At 38.1% G+C, this 24549-nt stretch overlaps 5 protein-coding genes across 7 annotated transcripts; 4 read left to right on the top strand and 1 right to left on the bottom strand.

Moving 5' to 3' along the window:
* Positions 1–2: 2 nt before the first annotated feature.
* On the top strand, positions 3–2503 carry LOC110052803 (DNA repair protein XRCC2-like). Of its 3 annotated transcripts, XM_089293545.1 has the most exons (3): positions 38–56; positions 670–751; positions 1200–2503. In XM_089293545.1, the coding sequence occupies exon 3, from the start codon at positions 1332–1334 to the stop codon at positions 2073–2075; it is 744 nt and encodes a 247-aa protein (XP_089149671.1). In that variant the 5' UTR covers positions 38–56; positions 670–751; positions 1200–1331; the 3' UTR covers positions 2076–2503. The 3 variants fall into 3 exon arrangements, with proteins under 3 accessions (XP_089149669.1, XP_020614636.2, XP_089149671.1); XM_089293543.1 differs by having other exon boundaries at positions 3–887; XM_020758977.2 differs by lacking the exon at positions 670–751 and having other exon boundaries at positions 25–56.
* A 529-nt stretch (positions 2504–3032) lies between these two features.
* LOC110052801 (uncharacterized) lies at positions 3033–7115 on the top strand. The gene is made up of 2 exons (XM_020758974.2): positions 3033–3303; positions 4085–7115. The coding sequence occupies exons 1-2, from the start codon at positions 3150–3152 to the stop codon at positions 5125–5127; spliced, it is 1197 nt and encodes a 398-aa protein (XP_020614633.2). The 5' UTR covers positions 3033–3149; the 3' UTR covers positions 5128–7115.
* Positions 7116–7697: 582 nt separating this feature from the next.
* LOC110052800 (uncharacterized) lies at positions 7698–9528 on the top strand. Its single transcript, XM_020758973.2, has one exon. The coding sequence runs from the start codon at positions 7888–7890 to the stop codon at positions 9520–9522; it is 1635 nt and encodes a 544-aa protein (XP_020614632.2). The 5' UTR covers positions 7698–7887; the 3' UTR covers positions 9523–9528.
* A 1426-nt stretch (positions 9529–10954) lies between these two features.
* On the top strand, positions 10955–15516 carry LOC110052802 (TLC domain-containing protein 5-like). Its single transcript, XM_020758975.2, has 2 exons — positions 10955–11049; positions 11749–15516. The coding sequence occupies exon 2, from the start codon at positions 11774–11776 to the stop codon at positions 12455–12457; it is 684 nt and encodes a 227-aa protein (XP_020614634.1). The 5' UTR covers positions 10955–11049; positions 11749–11773; the 3' UTR covers positions 12458–15516.
* LOC110052877 (radial spoke head 1 homolog) lies at positions 14289–20910 on the bottom strand. The gene is made up of 7 exons (XM_089294102.1): positions 20613–20910; positions 20352–20465; positions 18999–19104; positions 17313–17446; positions 16814–16906; positions 16028–16099; positions 14289–15709 (listed from the first exon to the last, which is right to left on the bottom strand). The coding sequence occupies exons 1-7, from the start codon at positions 20667–20669 to the stop codon at positions 15626–15628; spliced, it is 660 nt and encodes a 219-aa protein (XP_089150228.1). The 5' UTR covers positions 20670–20910; the 3' UTR covers positions 14289–15625.
* Positions 20911–24549: the final 3639 nt, after the last annotated feature.

Raw genomic sequence — 24549 nt, forward strand, 5'->3', positions numbered from 1 at the left:
AGTCCAGACTTATATCATTTCGCCCGGCCAACATGGCGGCTGAGTCTGCTGCACAGGTAACGTTTATTTTCTAACCAATATATTTGTTAAAAGGGTATGTGTAACAGACAGAAACATATTCCTCAATTATTTTAGGATATTTATCAGGTTTTTACATAATCGAAGATGAATAGAGCTTTTATCTGTCCTAGTGGACCTCTGTTTTGCTTAATATCTATACAAGATCTTTGTTATTTAACCTCATTTGAAATTTATAATAGTATGTCTGTTCAAATTGTATTTAAAAGGAGTTCTATTATTTTATGCTTCTCTGTCAAAAATCAACTGATTTTTGTCAATCCTCAAAATTAACAATGAGTGAATGATACAGAACAATCATTCATGCCTGGTACCATCTAAATGTGTTTTGTCCCAATTGGGAAAAATATAACGCCCGGGCGGAGTATGGGGTTTGGACGCCTGGATGTTGCTTATACAAGGTAGACGTGGTAATAAACCACTGTACATGTTTACCTTGCGTGCTTGCAGTTAGCACGGTTAGGTTTGCTTGCAGTTAGTGTCACTCCACTTTGCTTGTGGTTAGCGTCACTCCATTTTGCTTGCGGTTAGCTTTCATTTGTATGTTAGGGTAGCTCTATATTAATTTATATTACTGTTCATTATATGTAGTTTAAATTTTGAAGAATTCGGCAGCTAGCAGCACGGTGGTACAGTGGTAAGAAAGGGCAGGGTGGCCCGGGTTCAACTACCAGTGAGTGCAAACTTATGTAGTTCTTTTTCCTCATAAAATAGTTACAAGACTTAAAATTTTAAGTCATACTTAGTTGACATAGTGTTTCTTCGTTTAGGAACCCGGGAGGAAGTCACCCTCAATCTACGCCCGTGAGGTAGAAACACCCTCCCAATTGTTGCAAAATATCTCTGCTCGTGCGCAATTGAAACCATGCTTTCGGGTGAAAAATGGCAGATCTCTTCCCTGAGCTGTCAGTGAGGGATTTAATTATATGTAAAAACAAACTGGGTGATCGAATGATAAAACAATTATTAAACTTGATTGTTGCAAAATATCATGATTTGTCAGTGTACTTAACTCAGCCTTCAGCTTTGGCAAATAATGGATCTATTCAGCACTAAAAAATCATAATATTTTGCTCAACCATGTCCAAAATTTGTTAATTATTTTACATTCACCCTTTTAGCTGTTTGTGCGGCTAGGTGGCAAACATGCTTTAGATGGACTGGATATAAATCTCTTTGGGGATATACCAGAGGGAATCCAGCCAGGAAATGTAGTGGAGTTCTCTGGCCAAGAAGGAAGCGGCAAGACTGAGATGCTTCTTCATCTGATCGCTAACTGCATTCTTCCAAAATCGTGGAAGGATCTAAAGTTGAATGGCAGGTCTGTTGGAGTTGTGTATGTGGACACAGATTACCATTTTCAGCTACTGCGACTGGTGACAATAATGGAACATAGGATTCAAAATTCAATTAAAGACACTCAAACTGGAGCATTTCTAGAAAATAATAGAAGCAACACTGTGGAGAACATTCCTGGGAGTGATTCTGCTCATTATCCTGAGAAGTATAGTGATTATGAAGACTTTATCAAGTCTTGCCTTGGTCGCCTGTTCATTGTACATTGTAACAGCAGCATTCAATTGCTGGCGACTGTCTTATCACTAGAACATCTGTTAGCTGCTAAACCTGAAGTGGGTGTCTTTATGATTGACAGTCTGAGTGCATTTTACTGGCTTGATAGATGTGGTGGAGGGAGTCAAAGTCATCAAGAACACAAACAGCGAAAAATTGTGGATGCTATAAGAAATTATACACAACAGTATCATGTAGTAGTGATTGCGACTAAACAGGCAATCTTTGGATCCAGTGACAAGAGTATGAATCACGAACACTTGTGTCAGGCTTGGCAGAGACTTGTGAATTATCGGTTTGAATTTGACAAGAATAAGGGTCAAAATGGAATGAATCAGATTTATTCAGTCTGTAGGACGTACCAGCTAAGCAAAAAACATCTCAGATTTTATATTAAGGAAAGTGGCATTGAATTTGTGCCTTGAATCCCGTATTCTTTGTAAGGCTTATAAACTTGTTGAAATCTCTCCTGAAGTAATTTTTCCTTTCCAGCCACACTGTGGTTTGAACACTCAACAAATCATAAAAATGAGAATCATATGAGAAATATATTTAGACATTAAATTTTTTTGCAATAATATTATTCTCTTCTGATGGCAGTAAATTTTCTATAAACCAAGTTTTGGCTGTAGTCAATAAATAGATCTAATGGTTACAGACTATGTGAAATCCATCCCAACTTCTCCTCAACATTTCCCTATCTACTCTATCAAACATATTCCTGAGATACAAATGGCCTGAACGCTGAAAGTTTTTTGGGAAAAAAGTAGTCAACACATAAAACAAATAATCTATCCGAATATTCAGATATTCATACCTTGATGTTCAGATATTAAATATTTTTCTATTTAAATATTGTTTAATAAACTCACTTGTACTGGACTGGGTTGTTCAAAGCCCAATTAAGTTAACCCAGGATTAGCGATAATTTTGATTTCAGTTTTGTAACTTTTTGGTAAGTTTTTCAGTTTATATTTGTTTGTTCTTCTGTTTTGAGTTTGAATAATCTTAAACTTCACAAAACATAAGCAGCGAAAAACATTTTCATTCAAGAAAAATTAATACTTCTTTTAATGTGTAATCCTGGGTTAGCGTAAACTGACTTTCAAACAACCTGGTCCTGATTGGATCATATTTAAAAGTTCTTTTCTTTCTTTTCAAAGATAAGGTGGGATGGGGGGGGGGGGGGGGGGAGAGAAAGAGATTTGGAAAGTTGTCGCTCTTTTATCGTTTAAACTATTTTGCATCTTCAAGACCGTCGTTAAAATGCTAAAAATTTGCATATTTTATGGAAAATTTAGAATAGCTGAGCCGAAAACAAACATTCCTGGGAACTAACTTACACACTAGGTCCCAGTTCTGACTCGGCAATTTCTGTAATTAGCGGTTAATTATTGCTGTCGTCATAGAGACGAGTGACAAGGAAAATTAGATTCTCCTGTTTTAGATCCTATCTTGGCTCGTTTTGGTCCGTTCCAGCGAAGGATTGAAACCTCAACATGGCGGTGCAATACGCTCCCATGAAACTACGAGTTCCGCCCGGTTTTCAGAATTTATTGGAAGGGTTGGCGCGGGAGGTATTGCGAGAACAGCCTGAGGACATCATCAATTTTGCTGCACAGTATTTCAGAAACCAACTTCTAATCCGAGAGGGTATGCTTTTTGCTTTTAGTAACAACGAACGACGGTGTTTACAGGTCTATGTAAATAGTCTGTTAAACAGAAAGAAAGCTTGCTAAAAAGGAAAGTTTTCAGCTGAATTAAAGTGCATTTTTTGGTCGGTTCTAATTGCACATTGCTTACTTCGATAAACTTACAATATAAGATATAAGCTTATGAGGTTTAATCTTAACTTGAAAGTTGTAAATTCCCTTTTAAAACTGTTCTTGTCAAACGAGTATAGACGCTTCGTGTTTTCGGTGCAATTCTATTGCTTAGGTGATGTCCTTATTTTACGGGAGTCAGTAAGCTTAAATCTAGTTTATTGTGAAAATTCCAGCTCACTGTCATCTAAGCTTTTAAGCTTAATGTGAAAAAAAAATCTGACAATATTTCGAATACACAGCTGTCTACTTATTACGTGGACATTATGAAATTGAAGTTTACTTTTCTATAAGGTGAAAGGAAACGGGTAATATTTAGCGTGTGAAGGTTATTTAGTTGATTGATTATTATCAAGTTTATCTACCACAAAAGCTTTCAATTCTTATATTTAAAATTTTAGGACAAATATAATTTTATGCTTTGTGAAAAATGGTTTAAATTCAATATGAATTGGACAAAAACAGTCAGCTGTTCTGTAAATCCTTTTTTTTAGAAAATATAACACAATTTAATTTGTGGGCATTTATTAATCCCCAGCCCTCAAATGAGAATCTCTCTTTTGTAAAACATGTTGATGTCCTCTGTAACTACTTAATTTGCAAATTTGCAGAAACCGGCAAAGATGATGCAAGAAAGGGTGACCAAATGGAAAGACTGCAGAAAGGAGAAGAAGTTGACATCGATCCAAATGATCCTGAAGTACAAAAAGCTGCAACCAAAATCCAAGCAAGCTTCCGTGGGCACAAGGCCAGGGAGGACGTCAAGAAACACAAAGATGAAGAAACTGCAGCTGTCAGAATTCAGGCTAGTTTCCGTGGTCACAAGGCTAGAGAACAAGTTAAGGAGATAAAGGTTTCACAAAGCAAGGAACAGGTATCGGAAAGTGTTGATGCGGCTGAAGAACCTCAACATGCTGAGGAAACTCCAGATGCTGAAGTAGCTGAGGAACCTGAGAAGCCAGAGATTGCCAGTGAGGGCCAAGCTGCAGAAGTACCACCTGACAAACCAGCCGCAGCAGTAGAAGCAGAAGCTGTCACTCAAGAATCAGAAACTGAAAAGGGGGAGCTTGTGGAGCAAGATGGGCTACCTGATGATGCCATCACCACTGGAAGTGCAGAGGTAGCAGATGCAGTCAATAAGGGAGAAACTGAAGATGTTCAAGCTGAAGAGGCTCCTGGAGAGACAACAGAAGCCACTGAAAAAGATGAGGGTGAAGATGAACCAGGCAAGGAAGCCGATGAGGCAGTTGGGGGGGAGGTAGGAGGTGAGGAAGAGCAAATAGATCTAGATATGAATGATCCAGATTTGCAGAGTGCTGTAGTTAAGATTCAGGCTAGTTTCCGGGGTCACAAAGCAAGGGAAGAGGTAAAGACCTTGAAAAGCTCAGAGTCTTTACCTCAAGGTGATGATGAACAGGTACCATCAGAGGAAAAACCTGATGACAAAAGACAGGAAGAAACTGAGGATACTGAAAAACAGGGAGAAATTGAGGGTGAAGAGAAACAGGGAGAGATTGAGGGTGAAGAGAAACAGGGAGAAATTGAGGGTGACGAGAAACAGGAAGTATCCAAGGGAGATGGAGATACGGGTAACGATGATGTCGAGCCATCAGTAACAGAAGATGCTGATGATTCTAAACCATCAGAAGATTAACTTTAATCATTATGTTATTAATAAACTACGGTGGAGGTGCATTGTATCTATAATTGTTAATGCTTTATTATGCTTTATTGCAGCTTTAACTTAACATTGCAAGTGATTGTGTGATTCGTAATATTCGAGTTGTACCACAATGTTGCTATTTCTGTAGCATGAATTTTATGTAAAAGTTACTTCCAGACTCAAAGTAAAAGTTGTTGTAGAGGTTTGTGGCAAACATATTAATTTGAAGATATAAAAGTCCAGGGTATAATGTATATAGAATAATATTTCTTGTTTTGGTCTGTCCACTGGATATTAACTTAATTTTTCATAGAAACTGTTTGTGCCTAGGCATTTAAGAATAAGTTATTGCCAATTAGCTTTAAGTCCGTATTTTTTAACCAGATTCTTTAGCAGACCATTTCGGTATTTATACATAACTCCAGTGCACACTCAAAGGTAACTACAAATCACATTCTTGTGGCGTGTTCATCTTGTAACATAGTCACTTTGATCATAGTTGTAAATGTACATGAAGCACTAAATTAGGGAGGTGCTATAATTTATTGTTGAATAGAGCTATTTTCAATTGAGTGTTTTAAAACCAAAACAAAACCAATTACTCACCAATTAGATTACTCAGCCAATCTAAAACCATAGTTAAACCAAAGCCAAGGTTACCTGATTATATTACTTTCGACACTCAACTTAAAACTGTTCTAAGGAAATTTAATTTATGTCTCATGAATAATGTGATTGTATGCAATAATAATGTAGCATGTGTTGATTAGAGCTTCACATTTTACAACTTTCACTGTACCAAGTGTAAGAGATGTTTTTGTCATGTAGAATTTTAATTTTCGTGGGTTGTGTTTAATAATTTAAAGTAACTGGCTTTCATACAAGACCAACACCATCAGAGAGGTATCCTACAGCGTAATTGAGATTTGGATGGCCATCTTATGACTCCTAAATAATCTACACCCACAAAAAGAATATTTTCATTATTTAATAATGGTAATTTTTTTATAGGTGCAAATTATTGTTAGTTTCTCATTAAGTTGAAGACATTATACACAGCTAATTAGAAAAGCTGTTGTTTTGATGGACTGTGCATCATCAATATTAAAAAGGTTGGACATATTTTAAATCTCAATTTCTTTTTGTGTGTGCTTGGGGATCACACAGCCTAATAGTCTGTACCGTTGTATTACTTTTAGGAGAAGGTAGAACTCCAAATTGTGAAAAGATTGATCTCAAAAATGATTGTAACCAGGATTATAGATGCGTAGTTTATGGGCAGGAAAAAATGAAATCTCATGTTTAGGAAACAGACTTGGTGCAAGGTTGTAGGTGCACAGGCCAGAAAATCTTTCTGAACTTGTTAACAGGCCTGCTTAGGGTTTTTGTAGCTACATCCCTGTTGTGTGGATGAAAACATTTTGAAACAAGCATTAATTAACTCAGATAATTTTAACCACAGTTCCAGACAAGAATGTAACCTCTTCTGTTCTTAAAGGAGAAAGAGTGGAAACCCTCATAACGAGATTGCTTGGATTTTATTGCTTTGAACCCCAAAAGAAATTAATTTCCATAATTTAACACCCTTACTACTATGGGCAACTTTTTTTTCAGAAAGGTGTAAACATGACAATAATTATTTAGGATTGGTGAGAAATTGTTATACTGCTATAATGATAGTTTAAGAGTGGAGTTTAAGGTTGTTTCTTATAAATAAAGTTAATGTACATTATTTATTATCCAAAACCACACGATAGTACTTGTGTCAGTAATATCACATAAGCATAATGCTAACTGTACTGTTGGAATGTTCTTTATGAGTTTTAGTAGTTATTCTCTAGTTCAGAAGAATGTTGTAATAGACTACAGTGTGTTATGTCTGTACAAAGGAGTTTAAAAAATGATGGTTTTACATTAAAAATATGATGGACATTTTGCAATTAAATAAAGTATCATGGAAAGTTTTTGAAAATTGCAAATGTGTTACAGGCTTGTGTTTTTAATGATGCAACACGCATTTTAAATGACATTACTTTGAACTTGGGAGATTTAATCCTTTTAGTAATAATTTATTATTTGATTAATAAATTTCAAGTGATTGCTGGAATTACTCTTTGTTGTCAAAGTTTTGGGAATAATACGAATTTTGATTGTGCAAATAAAATCATTGCTTATATACAGAGAACACTTCTAATCCAATTTTATTATTTGACTATGAAACTACTGACACTGAAAATCAAGAGCTCTATAAAAGTCACTGTCAGTGTTGATAAGAACCATGCTTTGCAGAAAAAAAAGAACATGAAAGGATTCTCTAAGCCTCCTTCCTCTTGCTGAGCAAAAAGTGTGAACAAGATCTACAGCTTACTATGTGTTGCACATGTTACCAAATTAAATTTTGAAGTCATGAATTAGTGGGAAGGGCTGGAATGGCAGGGCTATACAAGCTGCCACAAACTCTATTTCAACTGTGGATGGAGTGTACACTTAGTGCACTCCCCCAATAATCCAAGCTAGGATGCTTTGTATTTGACTGAATTGGACTTGTGGTGTAAATGATTCTGGTTATCATAGCTGGATAGCTGCACAGTAACACTACAAATTTCAGTGTACTGCAACACACTTAGGTAAATTGATTTCTCTAGCTAACAATGGTCCTACATTTCAGAAGTCCTAGTTGATGGGGCCAAAACCGCAGTCCCAGGTGAGAATGAATCGATTCCTCCACTGATTGTTAGAGACGAGGTATACATGGCTGAAACTGATGAGGAGTGTAGCAAGGAGGAAGACCAAGCTAAATCTGGCGTCCAGAACAAGGAAGAGGATCAAGAACGACACCAGGGTGAGAGTGAAGTAAGTGTTCCAGAAGATTCATCTAGGGAGGGGAAGAACACCACTGAAAGGAAAGCATCTCTCGAAGATGTCGCTATGCGAAAAGAGGCAGCCGTAGAACAGGAAGTTATCCCAGTTGTAAGTGATGGCCACGAGGTTGTTCAGGATGAGAGTATTGCCCAAGATGCAGTAAATCAGGAAATAAGCTCCACCCAAGAAGAAATAGCCCTGCAAGAGATTGCTTTCCTACAAGAGATCACAAAAGAAGATGGAGCAGCAAAAGAAGCGGTAAGTCAGGAAGATAGTGTAGCCCAAGAAATTGTTGAACAGAAGGAAGGTATCACTCAAGAAAAAGAGGCTCAGGAAGAGATTGTCTCTCAAGAGGATGCTGACCAAGGAGAGCAAGGTCAGGATGAGGGTTCTGCCAGCGATGGAGTCTCCCGGGAGGACAGTGCTACCAAAGAACAAGTGGCTCAAGAGGAGGGAGCAGCCTCAGTAGAGCTTGCTCAGACAGATAGTGGCACCCAAGAGAAGGAAGTTAAGGAAATGGGTGGAATAGAAGAGGAGTCATCTGATGGAGGCATTAGTGCTAAGGAGGAGGTAGCTGAAGCAGACGGTGGTGTGCAGGAGAGTGTAGCTGAGACAGATGATACTACACAGGAGCAGGGAGCTGAGGCAGATGTTGGTGTGCAGGAGGGCGTAGCTGGGACAGATGGTAGTACACAAGAGGAGGGAGCTGAAGCAGATGGTGGTGTGCAGGAAGGCGTAGCTGAAACAGATGGTACTACACAGGAGGAGGGAGCTGAAGCAGATGTTGGTGCTAAGGAGAAGGGGGTTGTGGAGTCAGATAGTGGTGCTAAGGATGAAGTGGTAGAGGCAGATGGTGATCCTCAGATGGAGGAAGCTGGTGCTGACATTAGTGCTAAAGAGGAGGTAGCTGGGGCAATTAGTGGTACTCAGGAGGAGGAGGCTGAGGCAAATAGTAGTGCTAAGGAGGAGGTGGCTGAGGCAGATGGTGGTGGTTCGGAGAATGTAGCGGAGGCAGATAGTGGTGCACAGGAAGATGTGGCTGAGGCAGACAATATTGCACAGGAGAAGGTAGCTGAGGAAGATAGTGGTGTACAGGAAGAGGTAGCTGAGGCAGACAATGTTGCACAGGAGAAGGTAGCTGAGACAGATAGTGGTGCACGGGAAGAGGTGGCGGAGGCAGACAATGTTGCAAAGGAGAAAGTAGCTGAGGCAGATAGTAGTGCACTGGAACAGTTAGCTGAGGCAGACAATGTTGCACAGGAGAATGTAGCTGAGGCAGATAGTGGTGCACGGGAAGAAGTACCTGACGCAGACAATTTTGCACAGGAGAATGTAGCTGAGGCAGATAGTGGTGCACAGGAAGAGGGAGCTGAGGCAGACAATGTTGTACAGGACAAGGTAGCTGAGGCAGATAGCGGTGCACAAGAAGAGGTGGCTGAGGCAGACAATGTTGCACAGGAGAAGGCAGCTGAGGCAGATAGTGGTTCACAGGAAGAGGTGGCTGAGGCAGACAATGTTGCATAGGAGAAAGTAGCTGAGGCAGATAGTGGTGCACAGGAAGAGGTAGCTGAGGCAGACAATGTTGCACAGGAGAAGGTAACTGAGGCAGATAGTGACGCACAGGAAGAGGTGGCTGATGCAGACTGTGGTGCACAGGAAGAGGTGGCTGACGCAGACAGTGGTGAACAGGGGGTAGCTGAGGCAGATAGTTATGCTAAACAAGAAATAGCTGAGACAAACGGTAGTAGGTCGGAGAAGGTAGCTGAGGCAGAAAGTGGTGCACAGGAAAAGGTGGCTGAGGCAGACAGTGATGCACAGGAGGTGTCTGACGCAGATAGTGGTGCTCAGGAGAAGGAAGCTGAGGCAGACAGGGGTGCTGAAGAAGTTACTGAGGTAGATGGTGTTGATCAGAAAGATGGAGCAGAAGAGAGTAGTGAACATAAGGAGGACAATGAGGTAGGTGCTGCGGCTCTGGTAGGTCGAGAGCGCACTCAGGAAGACGGTGCTTCCAAAGGAGAAGTTGCAGCTCAGGTGAGTAACACTGAGAGAGAGGAATTTGAAGGAAGCAGTAAACAGGAAGTGGAGACTGGAGGAGGTGGCAGCAACGCGACACAGGAAGGTGACTCTCTGGAAGATGGCACAACGCAAGAGGTACCTCAAGACGAGAATGTCACTCGGGACGAGGTGACGGAGAGCGAAAGTGCAGCTGCCAAGGAGGACAGCAATGAGCAAGAGGTGGTGGCTGTGATGGAATCCGCCGCCACCTCTGATGATCAGAAGGTGGAAGAAGTACAAACTGATTCTGATGCTGTAACGATGGAAGAGAAAGCTAAGGACGCGTCAGACGATCAGTCAGGAGAGGGAAAGGGAGAAACTCCCCCAGAGGGAGGCGGGAAGGCATTATCAGAAGAGGGGAGAGACAGTACAAAAACCGAGGCCAGCTAGAGGCACCCAGACAACAGCTGAATCAAACAGTAACGGAACAGTCTGGTCCAAAATCTAAGCCCAAGACACTTGTAACCATCAATATATGGTCATATACATTAATGAAAGTAACATTTGGCCAGTGTATATGAGAAAAGTTAAACTCCCTTCTCGAAAGCTACAAGCTTCAAGTTTTCTTTCATTGCCAAGTCTGCTCAATCATCAGACGACCTCATAAACAATGAGTATGTGTTGCATTGCATCGCACTAACATACTTAAAATGTCCCAGAACAGATCTTTGTTCCTTGCAACTGAAAGAAGGGCTACATTTTGGAGACCTGAATGTAATGTAAGTAAGCTTATTGAAGACGGGCATCGGTAGAATAAACTGTGCAAGGGACATACCTTTTGGTCTCTGTTTTATCAGTGTCAGAATCTTTTCTCTGCGCTGCATAATAATCTTCCTTGCCAATTTTCGCGCCATCCCTTTCTGTAAAATCACTTCCGGTCTTTCACGTGATCAAATCTGGGCTCGATCGTGAGGCGGGCAGAATTAAAGGAAGGAAAAAATAACTGAATACATTTACAGAAGGGATAACAGATGGCCAAGTCTGATGCTTTACAAGGTACATTGTTTTTATCTTTCTGTGGTAGATCACTCGCTCAACCTGGTGCGAAACTCGAAGATGTTGTGTTGTTTATCAAATTGTGTAGGTGAAGTGCCAAATTCAGACCGACTTTGAGAAGCGTTTGAACGTTCTTCACCGTGTACGATGTTGTATTAATCAAACGAAAGTGGAAACGTTCGCATCTTATGCACACTTAGGTACCAATCAAGCACATGTATGTAGTTCGAAAAATTCGATATATTGGTTAAATCTAAACTGTATAGTTAGAGACCTATCATGTATGCATGCCAAACAAAATTCGGCGATAAACCACGCGCTAAATTCAGTTTTGTTCATTTCTGTTCAAACGTTCCTTGCTATAAAGATGATTCTTCAACGGGTGACTCCAGGTGGAGGGTATTGCTCGATCGCGGTGTTGTGTTACAATAGGAATCAATTAGCACAATGACTGGCGTCGAAGAATACAGCGAGTTCTGTTTCCGACATCGTTATCGGAAAACAGTGGGTGTGGGGAGTCAGTTAAGTGCCACCATACTCAAGGCTGCCAACAACATGTACTGATCTGTGTGATAGGCTGCCACAAATATCTGTTAATGCCGCTCATAATACCAAAGCCAAATAATATTCTACATGTGTCTTTAGTTAATGGAAAAGAGTGTGGTTACAAACATGTAAATTGTTTGATTTTGATCCTAGCAAGCTCTTTGGGTTAAGAAACATAATGAGCTTCACTGCCCTGGCAATACCTTGTGTGTCAATGTTCTTCATCTGGACAAGCTTCTATTTTCTATTATGTACCATCAATCCCCATCGAAGTTATGAATGGAACTGCCGATTATTGACAATATTTCATGGATCGTTAACATCATTGCTGTGTTATTGGTCTGCGTTTATCACTGGCCCCTGGCCACTGGTTGCGATGGGCGATGTGAACAGTCCTTTCCACACTTTCATAGCCACTTTCACTCTCGGATACTTCATGTTTGACTTTCTGTGGTGCTTCTACATGGGCACAGAAGGGATCGATATGCTGTTACACCACATGGTCTCCGTCTGTTCTTTAGTTTTTATTCTCTTTGACGGCAATTCAGGTCCTGAACTTGTTGCAGTGATACTGGGGACTGAGATCTCTAATCCATTCTTACAAATCCGATGGTTCATGCGAGAAACTGGACAGTATCAAACACTTGTGGCAAAACTGAATGATGCCATTTTCATGTCAATGTTCATTGGGTGGCGTCTTGGACCAGGATCATTGCTTTGTTATCAAGCACTGTCATCTCCTAAGCCAAAACTTTTTGTCAAGTTGGGTGGAGCTGGTTTGTATCTGATTAGTTGGGTCTGGGTATTTTATATTCTACGATTTGCAAGGAAAAGGTTCTTTAGGAAAAGTAAAGTAACATAGGTTGTGTATGCATTACCGAGACTTTCTTGAAAATAAGACTCCCTTGGAGCCAGTACGAAATACTTTCTGCTTCAGGAGTCCTGTTGATAGGGACCTACTCCAGTCACTTGCTTAATGGTAGTGACTTTTATTACGATGGTATCTCTAATATTTTACAGTGCAACTACTTGAAGTAGGCCACCAAGAAGAAAACTAACCAATCAAATCGCAAACTGAGAATAATGTATGGTAGCTTCTCCTGACATCAAGTAACGGTCTGTTTGACATGAAAACATAAACACTATCAACTCCTCTGCATGATATACACTCTTGAAGATTCAGTCCTTGATGGTGAAGTGTCATTATTATAAATCTCGCTTGAAAAATTTAGCTTCAAAACTCATCTAGCAACAACTAAGCTGAAACCATTGAGAAGCGTACAAAATTTTAGGATCGCAATTAACCAATCAACAAATGGCAAAGTTTCCTGAAAGGCTTTCAATACTTTGCACTTTGTTGGGTTTTCAATTTTGTTAACTAAAGATCTATTATTCGTATTCTTCAATGTTATTGGTTTATTTGAGAAAAAGATTGCTATCATTTGTTCTCAAGTAACGTTCTGATTGGTTAACCTCTGTTTCAAATGCTGCTTTATTCATGCGCCAAACTTAACTGGTAATTTAAGTACGGCAGAAGAGCTGCGTTTAAATCAGTTTGGTTTGGCAGGTTAGGTTTGGAGCGGTAAACAACGGCGTTCTCCTCATGTGCCAAACCTGATGCATATATTTTTGGTTCAAAATTGAGTGGTGTGACCAGTCATGCATGAAGCTTGAAGTTTTTGCTAAAAATAAAGGCAACAGAAACTCTGTTGCGTTTCGGAGCTCAGCTTTATGCCTTCCATTTATGACAAACAGAACTGTATAAGCAAGTTTCTTTAGCGCCAATTCATTTGACCTAACTTTTTTCCAAGTGGCCCAGTTCAAGTAGTGGCATGCTAAACAAGAAGTTCCAATATAAACTTCTTCTGGCCTGGCTGTTCATTCCCCACGTGTGTCCATTAGCTACAAACAAATTAATTATGCTATGGTCAGTAAAACTTTGCAAAAACAGAACACCCCTCTAGTCGATCAATATTACCCTTGGTACAATTTGTTTTTTGCTTTGTCCTGGAGTATGGAAATATAAATAATAATGTGTATGAAGCAAAAGAAAATAACAAATTGTACTTAGGGTAGTACTGAACCACAACATCCTCCATGTAAGCAAATGAATGCTCTTTACATGCTCACTTGTCATGCAATGGCTAGTTCTAAACAAGAATAAATTTTACAGGAGAATCATTTAATTTATTATGATTATAACTGATTAGACTGTGAAACTACAGTGTGCTACATATTGAAACACGTTTGTAATATATTAAATGAATGTATAAATAGTTCTATATATGCTACTATTACTTACATTCAGGGTGGGATTATAAATAATATCATTTTAGTAAGTACTGCTCAGTTGTATTATAATTATTACAAATTGTTTTGTTATAGAGAGAATATACAAGCTCCTAGTAAGAGAAATAGCTTGAAGTTGTTCAAAATTTTGTTATCAAGGTTCGCATCAAATATTAAAAGTGTTGTTCCAGGAAATATTCATAGCCCTGCCATGGAGGGTATTTTGGTTTGACCCCTCCCCCCAGGTCTGTATCTGAAAATTCCAGTTTCAGTTCATACTTTCCATTGAAATTTTGGTTTAAAGACCCCCCTACCCCTTAGAATTTCAATAACTCTTCTGGTGGGGGATATGAATATTTTCTGGAACTACACAGGAATTTTTTTAGCACTCTGAGAAGATTCACCACAGTTTTATATGTAATTTATTATTGTGGTTGTTTACAGTTTGCCATTTGAATATGCAGCTCTCTTTTTCTGTACTAAGGCAGTAGTTTCATTTGCAGCAAATCGCAGAATAAGATATAGGATTTCTCACAAATAATAATTTATAGTAATTTTTTTACAAATTTTTATTAATAACATTAATTACAATCCATCAAATGCTTTTGCTCATGCACAATATTATTGGTTTAAATGCATCATGACTGAATATGCCCCAGCTAAAACTGGGGAATATCTGAGTGTTATTCAACAATTTTCAAAACTGCACATGTTTTATAAAATAGTTGAAGGATAATTAACACAATAGCCCTCCATTTGACTCTAAAAATGTGCTTGGATACATGTCCTTAGAAGTTATCTGTTCCTCAAAGCTCACACTTTCCTTGAGTTATGCTTTCAGAAAACTGTTCACTTCTGCTCAGAACAGATGATGTCCGTGGACAAATATGTGAGCAGATGTTGCACCAAATGGAGGCTATTGTTTACATATAACTTCAATGAAGCCTAAGTCCTAGTTTTCAAATAGTCACTCATCGCATGTGCTAGATAAAAATAGCAGTGATGTTACAGTTTGGTCAGTAATTGGTCTATGAATTAACTAAGAATTTATGGACTTGAAACATTCTAAATGTGTTGCTAAATGGAATTTTTGTCCACGATTTACATATCATTTATCAAATTTTAGCACTGTCACTCTGTAGGCATTTTCTGTACATTAAAGTTTTGTTGCTAATTGGTTCAGAACTATGGTTTATAAAAGGCATCCCGCAGGCATTTTCTGGTTATTTCACATCCATTCACCATCAATTTTTACATGCTAACTGGCTCAGAACCATGATTTATGAAAGGCATGCCATGGACTGATAGCTACTGTAACTGATGTTTTAAATTTGACTGCACTTGAGTGTATGTAATAAATGTACTGTGCACTTTGGGCCCAATTTGTTTATAGAGGCCATAAAACATTACAGTAGTCCAATGTAGTCAAAAAAATAGTACACTAAAATCAGTAAAGTGCATGCAAAATTGATTGCCCTGTAGGTTTACATCTTTAATAAAAATCCTTTATATTTCACAATTATTTACCAGGACTAAGCCTTCCTAAGACTGGTCTGGAGTAATGGAAGTCATTTACAAGTCATTTAAACTCCCTTGCACTGAAATGATTAAACAAATATGACACAAAACTAACATTGTGTTGTAATGGAGTGTTTCTGTTCAACAGAACCTAAATTAATGTTGGTTAAAGTGTTGATCAAAAACATTGTCTCTTTGTAATCTACTATATTTTAGTTCACCCCTACGAACCAAGGGGCTGTAAATCTGGTTGGCATGTCCACACTGGAACCTCTGTAATTTGCACCTCATCTCTTGTAACAATTCTCTACAAACAAGCAGTATATAAAATTATTATTATTATTGCTCCTGTCAGGTGAGGCCAGACACTATTCAACTCAACACATGACTTATGAATTGAAATGCAGTTTGAATGTTGAATCATTCATTTCTACAATGGAATATTGAAGAAAAGAATGAAATCAAATTCCCATTAATAAATTCACTACTTTGTTATAGGTAGGAATGCTTTCTTGTCTTGACTGTAAAGTCTGTAAAGAATAAATTTCTCCCACCCAAACTGCCAGCTATGCAGGCTAATTGTCTACATCCTGTTTGATATTGATTAAATTACATCCAAAAATACCTTCTCTTTGATGGTGTACTCCCCATGTTGCTCAACACCAAAGTCAAAGACATATCGTCCAGGGCCATAGGGCTACCAAGTAAAAATTACAACTTGACATTTTTATTGGAAGTTATAAAATATCCTGGAGAAAGAATTAGTCATTTTCCCCATCATCTTTACCAATCTACTCTCAGAGTTGCACAAAACAAGATGGCTTTCAGTCAGGCTTTTAGGGGAAAGAAAAGTGGCTGTCTAATAGGGCCTGCTCAAATGAGCAATTTACAAGGCAACATATGAAAATAAAACAATTTTCTTTAGAAAGTGACTGTCCACAGGACACCTGGGGCCTGTTTCTCGCAAGCACCAGGAAGTTTTCAGGCCCGAAAAGCCATTTTTAGTTAATCGGTATAAAGACAGAGGGGTGTACACGCCTGAAACTTCTTGTACGGAATGGAACCTCTGTTTATACTAAGAATAGGTGAAAAGAACAGCTCTGTAATCATAAGGTTTCAGATTTTGCTCCGGCTTTCTGGTTGCGAAAATTTTTTGGGACCTTTGAGAAATGGGTCCCTGGAGACCCATCTTTTATTTTGGCTAAAAGAAATACTTAATTTTTTCCCGTTCCTGTCTGCTGAACAACAGCCACAGGTCAACAAGTAAAATTTGAATGCAGAGTTGTCAACAATAGTCAGCTGCCAGTGAAAATCACTATCCAATTCATGATTTCAGCTAGCTACAGTGTATGTGTCTGGGTTATTTGTCTGGTTCTTTAGAAAAAGATGGAAAAGCAAAAGTTCTACTCACCACATTTTCGTAAAAGGATCCCAGGTAAACATGACTTGGTAGAACCATATTTCCTGGTCCATTAAGCTTTCCATTTATCCAGTGTCCATCATACTTTTAAACAAAAAAAAAATGAATTTTTATCGGTATGGATAACAATGGAGTCATTCAGGCACCTTGGAGGGGGGGGGGGGGGTAGGGATGTTGTTCCCTATGGTGGGCTTTACAGGAAGGCTCTGTCCATAAGAGATAGCTTTTTCAGGCTGGAGGTATGTTAAAAGGTAAAGATTTCCCAAACTGAAGTACAGAAAAGGGTAAGGAAAGCTGTCATTATGGTATTTAAAAGCTGTCCAAGTTTAAAAGGAATGACCAGTAAAAACTTTATTTTAAAGATACATTGTATGTTGAATGAAAAACAAACAGAATGCAAGACATGAAAGAACTCCTCAATAGCTTAATTTCTGATCACCTCAAAAGCATAATCATGGTCAATTTGTTTTTTAATTAGTGGATAACAAACTTTGAGTTTCGTCGCAGAGCATTGGTAGATTCCTTTTCCATGTCTTTTGTTATCTTTCCAGTCTCCTTCGTACACATCACCATTGGCATATTGATAAGTGCCCTTGCCACTGCGATCATCATTTTCCCACCAACCTGTAGAAATGATGTGCATTTAAAATCACTAAAAAATATAATTAAAACTGTACAAATAACAGTAATGCTTATGGACCAAGAAACAGAAGATTAGATGCATTTGTTTAAATGACCTGATTTTAACAGGAATGTAGTGTCATAACCAATCACATATTAGAAATATTGTTTCAGAGTTATATCAGCAAGGCGTAATGTATGCACGGGTGTGTGTGAAACCAACATGTACAGTCATTCAAGTATTTGCTACAACTCTACAAGGATTAAGTTTACTAGATTTATATCACTAACTGGAACATAAGCATGCATAATTATTATATCTCTCAGTTTGTAAAACCATGCTGTGCAATTGATCAGTTTAGCAGGCTGTATTCTCCTGTGCAGCCTGCTTAAATTAAAAGTTGTTTTTGTTGCCAAACTGTTTCGTGCCGCCAAGTGTTTTTAACACTTGGCATATCACCAAGTGTTTTTAACTTTTATGGCGGGTAAAAATTTAAAACTTTCTTTTACATTAAATTGTGTATTAAAGTGTGCGACATACGACTTAAAAACGATTTCAAATTGACTTGTTTTGCTTCCGAGGTGGGTCAGAAATTTGAAGCCATTCTGCATGAATAGAAATGGTTCCCGAGCCTGTCAGGCACACAGTAGAGATATAATAAATATCTTACTAACCTCGTCTTCTCAGTCTGTAATGTAAGTTAGGGATCCTCATTCTTTCCCCTTGATTTATGCCCCAAGCGCTTCGTTCTTGGGCCATAAATCAAAGGGGAAAAAACTAATTGTTCCATAACTTACAGTATGGGCCTCGTAATCGGTTAGTAAGAGGTATTTATGGAAAACCGTGGTAGAGTGCCTTCATTATCACTATTTGGCATAAATCAAAGTACTATGCATAGTCAGCTTGTAAACTGGGAATTTGGCATTATATTTTTAACCCACTGGTTATTTCTGGTTGGCAATACCCTTATTCAGTTATAACTTTTAACTAATTGTGATCATCAATTTGTAAGAAGAAGGGTAAAATAAAGGATTGTTGTTGATGTTGTTGTTGTTGTTTCTACCTCTACCACCCCTTGCTCCCCCTTGTACTCCTGGCTTGTTGCATTAAACAAACCAAGAAACAGGGCTGCATAGATAAAAAGATGATTAACCCAACTGATCCAGAACAGAGGCATTAAGGGGTTATAATAATATGCTTCTGTCTAGTATAAAGACACAATCAAGGTTTTGCTCTCTCGTGACCAATTTTTTTTGGTGGAGTTCCAAATCAGTCATTTTCAAAACTAAAGGATAGAAAATGTAAGCAAAGCATTTACCTGAAAAGTTAAAAAACTGAAATTAAAATTCCCTCACACTATGAATTAGCTGAAATTTGCCTTACACATCCAGCCCAGGCATTATTCCTTACCTGAATGTTGCACTGCATAAAAATAACAACAACAACAACAACAACAACTTTATTTGTACTCACTCAGCTAAAAATTATTGAAACATTTCAGTGCTTGTATGATTAGTTATGGCTATTTTATTCTAATTTTGTAGAAAACCATACCTTCATATCTAGAACCATCAGGATACTCAAATACACCAGAACCACTTTTTTTGCCTCGATCATAAAATCCATCATATTTGGCTCCATTTCGGAACATGTACACACCCTGGGAAAAGAAATAAATCGTAGGTTATGTTCGTTTTTGGTGAATAAGCTTACAGTTCTAAGCTCAGATTTGTGTTACTTTCCTTTACTGCCATGCAGACATTTCTTTTAATGCAAGTTCTGAGAAATAATTAGTGTTAAATCCATCTCACGTACATCTTTGGCCTAAATATTCTGTATTCCATTAATTCCAGTTTCAAAAATTAGCAACATTCCTACCCGATATCCGGGACATTTGTTTTAAATATCTCACATTCCATTAATTTTTCCCAAAATATTCTGTATCGCGTTAATATTTAAGCTTACCTTAAAATGACCCGGTATCCCGAAAACCCGTGAGAGTATCTCATTTTAAAATCAAGCAAAAAAAAGTAATTAAGTGAAAAATTTGAACCACAAACGGCACTTTCCTCAAAATACATATCGTTGAAATTTACAAGTAAGACGACATTTCCGTTTTTGGTGGACAAAACCCCTGTGCCAGAATGAAGTTAAGTATATAATAGTCCTTTTTAGGCCCAGTTCAGACGTCGTGCTTCTGCCGTGCCGAACTAAATTGCAATTAGGTTCGACTGTAGCACGGCAGGAAAACAACTCTGATTCAGACGTCGTGCCAGAGTCGAACCAAATTCAGGATATACTGGTGCCTCGTAACAATTCTCCTCCTAACTCCCCGTGGGAACGCAATCTCTCCAAAATACATTCATATAATTTATGAATTTTGTTAAGCGCGGCAGAAGCACGACGTTTGAATCACTGCCGTGCCGGAGTCGCGTAGCACGGCAGAGCTTGTCGAACTTAATTGCTAGCCGAACTTAATTCGAAAGTTTGATTCAGACGCCGTGCTTCTGCCGTGCTTTTGTGGAACTTAATTCCTGAATTTAGTTCGGCACGGCAAAAGCACGACGTCTGAACTGGGCCTTACATTTTCTAAAAGCTAAAGCTATAAATAATTGCCTTAAGTAACACCAGAAACAATTTCCGATAGGAGCTCGAGAAAATGAATTTCAAAGTTCAGAGAAATTGTGCAAACAGATAAAATTTCATCATCAGTGTCATTTCATTTCATATGAACTTCAAAATTTGTTTTCGACATTTGGTGTGGTTAGAAATGATTTCTTTTGAGAAGATATTAAGACAGTCGCACAGAAGTTTGCACTATGATGCAGATAAGTTAATCTTGTTACAAAGTTTTTGTCCGGTTATTACTCAAACTTGGTGGATTCGTTCTTAATTATTAAAGCTTACCTTTCCGTGTCTCTGCCCGTGGGCATATTTCCCTTCATAAATGTCGCCATTCGGAAGGACAGCTCTCCCCGTGCCATGTCTCTCTCCAAGTTCATTTCTTTCACCTTCATATTCCTTTAGAATTGAAGAAGGCCTTATCATTCCAAATTGAGAACTGGGGAAATCGGTTTACACACGTCTAAAATTTTTGCCGTCAATGTTCAAGCCGTAAGTATCTTCACTGGAGGGTTTGTAAGTACAAAAAAAGCTAAGAAGACTCACCCCTAAATCACTCGTCCAGTCTAAATCCTCAGAACCAACACCAAATATCTCCGACATGTTCAAAAACTACTGAAAAAGGTGTTTTTACTGTTTCGTGAGGTAATGAGTATTTCAATTTTTTTCAAATATGGCGGACAGATTTTTCGATAACCCGGATGCAGGACTCGTCACCACGCCACTTTCCTTATCCCTTTACTTTCTTCCGATGAACAAGGCCCCAAGTGAAACAAACTTCATTATATTAATGACATATTTATTTAATCTGAACGTGCGAATTGAAAAGAGACAATGGTATAAGCCGGTGATCAGCCAATAAAAATATAGTTGACGTTAATGCTTCTGGTATTTTACGGAGGCTGGCAATTCTACGACTTCTACTGAAAATAGACGCTGCGTTGATCTGCATCAAGTACCTATCAAATGAGCGAGGAAATTTTTTCAGAGCAATTAACGGTGTACTGGGCTAGATCCTTATAGCAAGTTTCAAACATTTGTGAGTTAAAGAAAAATGGGAAAATTTGACTTATTAACATATTTAACGAAGAATAAGAGCGTGAACATTTCTGAAAAATTAATTCATCTCTCCCTAGCTATAGGCCAAGCAGGATGTTTTTGCGCAAGGTCAGGAACAATAACAACAAAAAATAGACAAACAACGATGTCGCCTCTTGATAAAACCTTAGTTATTAATATCTTCTATACGGGATGTTTATTTTACATCATACAAAACGTTGACTTTTGTACATTTTTACAAATGTCATTTTTCGTTTATAAATTTACGGCTTTGGCTTACATTGACATGCAATATTTACATAAGCTGCTTTCCGCTGGTTGATTATAATTACATTTGTTTATAGGGTTACGCAATGCTGGTTGCTGATTATATAGCTATTGAACTTCCACTATTTTCGATTTTCCATTGAATTTTTAGTTTTTGTTTGAATTGATTAACAAGTGGGAATTTTGCCATCATTTTACAGTCGTAGATATACTTCTTCATTAGTATTATGAAAATTTCCACCTCAGTAGACGTTGTAATCCTACGGGTAGTTATATTAAATTGGGATTTTTGTTCGTTGTTGAACCATATCTTCATTTCGTGGTAAAAGTCCTCGGCGACAGTGTACGACAAGCCAGGAATGTGTGTTCGAGGGAATCGGCTGGACCTTTGCAAGAAAAAAAAACCTTCATCATTGGGTATAATTTTGTATCTTTTAAGTTCCTTTTTGGTTACTAATATCCTATGAAGTAGCTGAAAAGACAATTGTCTTAATTTATTGTCTGCCGCCATCTTTGAGCTGTTCTTAAATAAGTTATTTTATTTCTTGGCGAAGGGAGTATAATGTTTGGCCATGATTGAACTGATGTTGGTTCTTTTTCCCATTTCGCTTGGAAGAGAGTAATAACCCTTGTACCGTATTGTGGTCAAACGGATAGTTTTTCATTCGGCAAGCAGGTATACATCAGTTTCTTCTCTGATTGCTTCTAGAGGTTTTGTAATAGTCATAGCTTTTAATTTAAGACTTTTGGGAATTACACAGAGAATTTGGCAATAATAAATGGAACTGACTTCAATGTTGTATTTGGTCTTGAATTCTTCATAAGATAGATATTTGCCAGTATTCTTAAGAAGTTCTTGTACAAAATATACCCTTCGCTCGCTCCAGGTTTTCTAATACAAAGATTTTCCTTCCATGGTGATATCTTTGTTGTTCCATATAATGAAGTCGCCTTTGAAGCAGTCATCCCTATATTGTTCTCGGAATTCACTTAAGTAATCAAAAAGTTCTGAGTAAAAGGGGGAAATATTGACGGTTGGCTAATTTTTTTGTGTAATAGTTGTATTTCAAGAGAAACGGTAATCCTCCGTATCTATTGAAGTAAGCATTGGGAATTGCTTTCCAAACATCACTGGATTCACATAGTAACCTGCCTATCCAACTTAATCGAAGTGCCTTAACAGTTTCTCTGACATTTGGAAATTTTAGACCTCCTCCACACGGTCTTTGACATAGTACGTTTCTTTTTATTCTGTCCTTTTTGTTTCGCCAAAGAAAGCTGAAGAGCTTTTCCTGCACTCGTTTAATAACTTCCTCTGGAACACATAGCATTGAGGCTAAGTACACTATTTTAGAAATCCGTAATGCTTTTACCAATAAAGTTCGTCCCGTAAGGGTGAGGTCCCGAGATAGCCAAACATTTAGTTTGTTTCCATTTTTTGAATTTTGATAAAGACGTTTTGGTCGTTATTCCTATTATGATTATACGAAATATAGATTCCCAGTGTCTTGGTATAGGTTCATAAGTTATGAGTATTGCTAAGGGTTTAGCTTTGTTCTTTCTCTACGATCCAGTGCAGATAGCCTTGGTCTTCTTTTTGTTCCATTTGAGACCTGAGATTTGACCAAATTTGTTTATAAGCATTATTTTTTATAGTGATTCAATATCCTTACAGATAAGGGTCGTATCTTCAGCAAATTGGTTTAAATTGACTTCTGCATTATTTGCGAGCTTTATCCCCGTACTCTAGCTACTGTGACATATCGTTTGCGCCAGTAGTTCTGCGGATAGTATAAAGAGAATAGGGCTTAAGGAAAATTCTTGCCTGGGACTCCTCGATCAGGATACCTTAAAGTAATTTGTGACGTAACCGCCATTTAGTATTCCGCTTTCTACATCCGAGTTCGTCACAGAGACCCAGTTCCTAAGGTGTGGACCGAAATTTAGATATTTTAACTTATTATGAAGGAATTGCCATTCTAACGTATCAAATGCTTTCTCGGAATCTATAAGTACCATAATTCCTGGAATTTTGGTTGGTTCAGTATATTCTATAACGTCATTGAGCAGTCTCACGTTTTGACCGATAAACCTTCCTTTTACGAGTCCGGTTTGATCTGAGTGTATTAATTTGAGTAATTTGAGTTCAATTTGTTTCGCAATTGCTCCTGCCAGTATTTTATAGTCAACATTTGGAAGTGTAGTTGGATGCCAGTTTGTTAATTCGACTAGGTAGCTTTCGCCTTTTGGTATTAGTGAGATAATAACTCGTCTCTGAGAGATTGACATTTTTCCTTTGTCAAAGGCTTCATTATCGGAGTCCAGGAGATGGTCACCTATACAATCGAAGAACTCTTCAGTGAAACAATCTTCTCCTTGAGTTTAATTTTCTTTAGCAGTTCTTCTTTTGTGAGATCATTTTCTAGTTTTTGCTGTTCATACTCAGTTAATTTTGGGTCAGTTTCCAAGTCCTCAATAAAAGAACTGAGCGATTCATTTGAGCTTTGGTGAACCTCTGGTGGAACTTTAGAAGTTCGAAATGATTTGTAGTACTCCTAAATTTCTTTATTTATTTGCTTTATACCTGATATTATCTCTCCATCACTTATTTTAAGCTGTGTTATGTAAACCTGAAACGTAGTCGAGGGTTTGGATAAGTTTGCATAACTTTAGAGAAGTCTCCCAACCTTCGAGTGCTTAGATGAGGCTTTGTAAACAAGGAAAAATTGCTCTTTTGCTTTTATAAAATAATTCTCAAAAATACGCGCAAACCTAAAACGTCCCAACCCTGTTTACATACTCTTATCTAAACACACCTACTGGCCAATAAGAGCGCGCGTAGTATCTCAGTTATTTTATAAAAGGCCGTGAGAGGCTTAAAAGTTCATTCCTGTAATTATTCTCTTTCCAAGGCAAGCCTCCGCTTTTATCCAGTTTGCTTAATCCCGCGTTCTAATCACCCGAATTATAACTTTGGATAAATTAGTTTTTTGACACCAAGAGTTGACTGAGTGTTCTTGTAAATACTGGTTGTTGACGATAATCAGTTGGTGCCAGGATGGTGCATAAATATTTACTATTTAATATTGAGTCAGTATGACACCACACTTACTAAGTTAGCACAATTACTACAGACCTAGTAGAAACCAACCACCCC

This window comes from Orbicella faveolata, unplaced genomic scaffold (genome assembly GCF_042242905.1).
Source record: "Orbicella faveolata isolate gen_17 unplaced genomic scaffold, um_ofav_v1 contig_25, whole genome shotgun sequence".
NCBI lineage: Eukaryota > Metazoa > Cnidaria > Anthozoa > Scleractinia > Merulinidae > Orbicella > Orbicella faveolata.

Excerpts from the sequence above, each read along its gene's own strand:
- LOC110052801 (XM_020758974.2), top strand. The coding sequence starts at position 3,150 with ATGGCGGTGCAATACGCTCCCATGAAACTACGAGTTCCGCCCGGTTTT. Across the intron at positions 3,304-4,084 it reads CCAACTTCTAATCCGAGAGG|AAACCGGCAAAGATGATGCA; the intron begins GTATGCTTTTTG and ends GCAAATTTGCAG.
- LOC110052877 (XM_089294102.1), bottom strand. The coding sequence starts at position 20,669 with ATGTCGGAGATATTTGGTGTTGGTTCTGAGGATTTAGACTGGACGAGT. Across the intron at positions 20,466-20,612 it reads ACTGGACGAGTGATTTAGGG|GAATATGAAGGTGAAAGAAA; the intron begins GTGAGTCTTCTT and ends TCAATTCTAAAG. Across the intron at positions 19,105-20,351 it reads ACGGGCAGAGACACGGAAAG|GGTGTGTACATGTTCCGAAA; the intron begins GTAAGCTTTAAT and ends TTCTTTTCCCAG.
- LOC110052802 (XM_020758975.2), top strand. The coding sequence starts at position 11,774 with ATGAGCTTCACTGCCCTGGCAATACCTTGTGTGTCAATGTTCTTCATC.
- LOC110052800 (XM_020758973.2), top strand. The coding sequence starts at position 7,888 with ATGGCTGAAACTGATGAGGAGTGTAGCAAGGAGGAAGACCAAGCTAAA.
- LOC110052803 (XM_020758977.2), top strand. The coding sequence starts at position 33 with ATGGCGGCTGAGTCTGCTGCACAG. Across the intron at positions 57-1,199 it reads CGGCTGAGTCTGCTGCACAG|CTGTTTGTGCGGCTAGGTGG; the intron begins GTAACGTTTATT and ends TCACCCTTTTAG.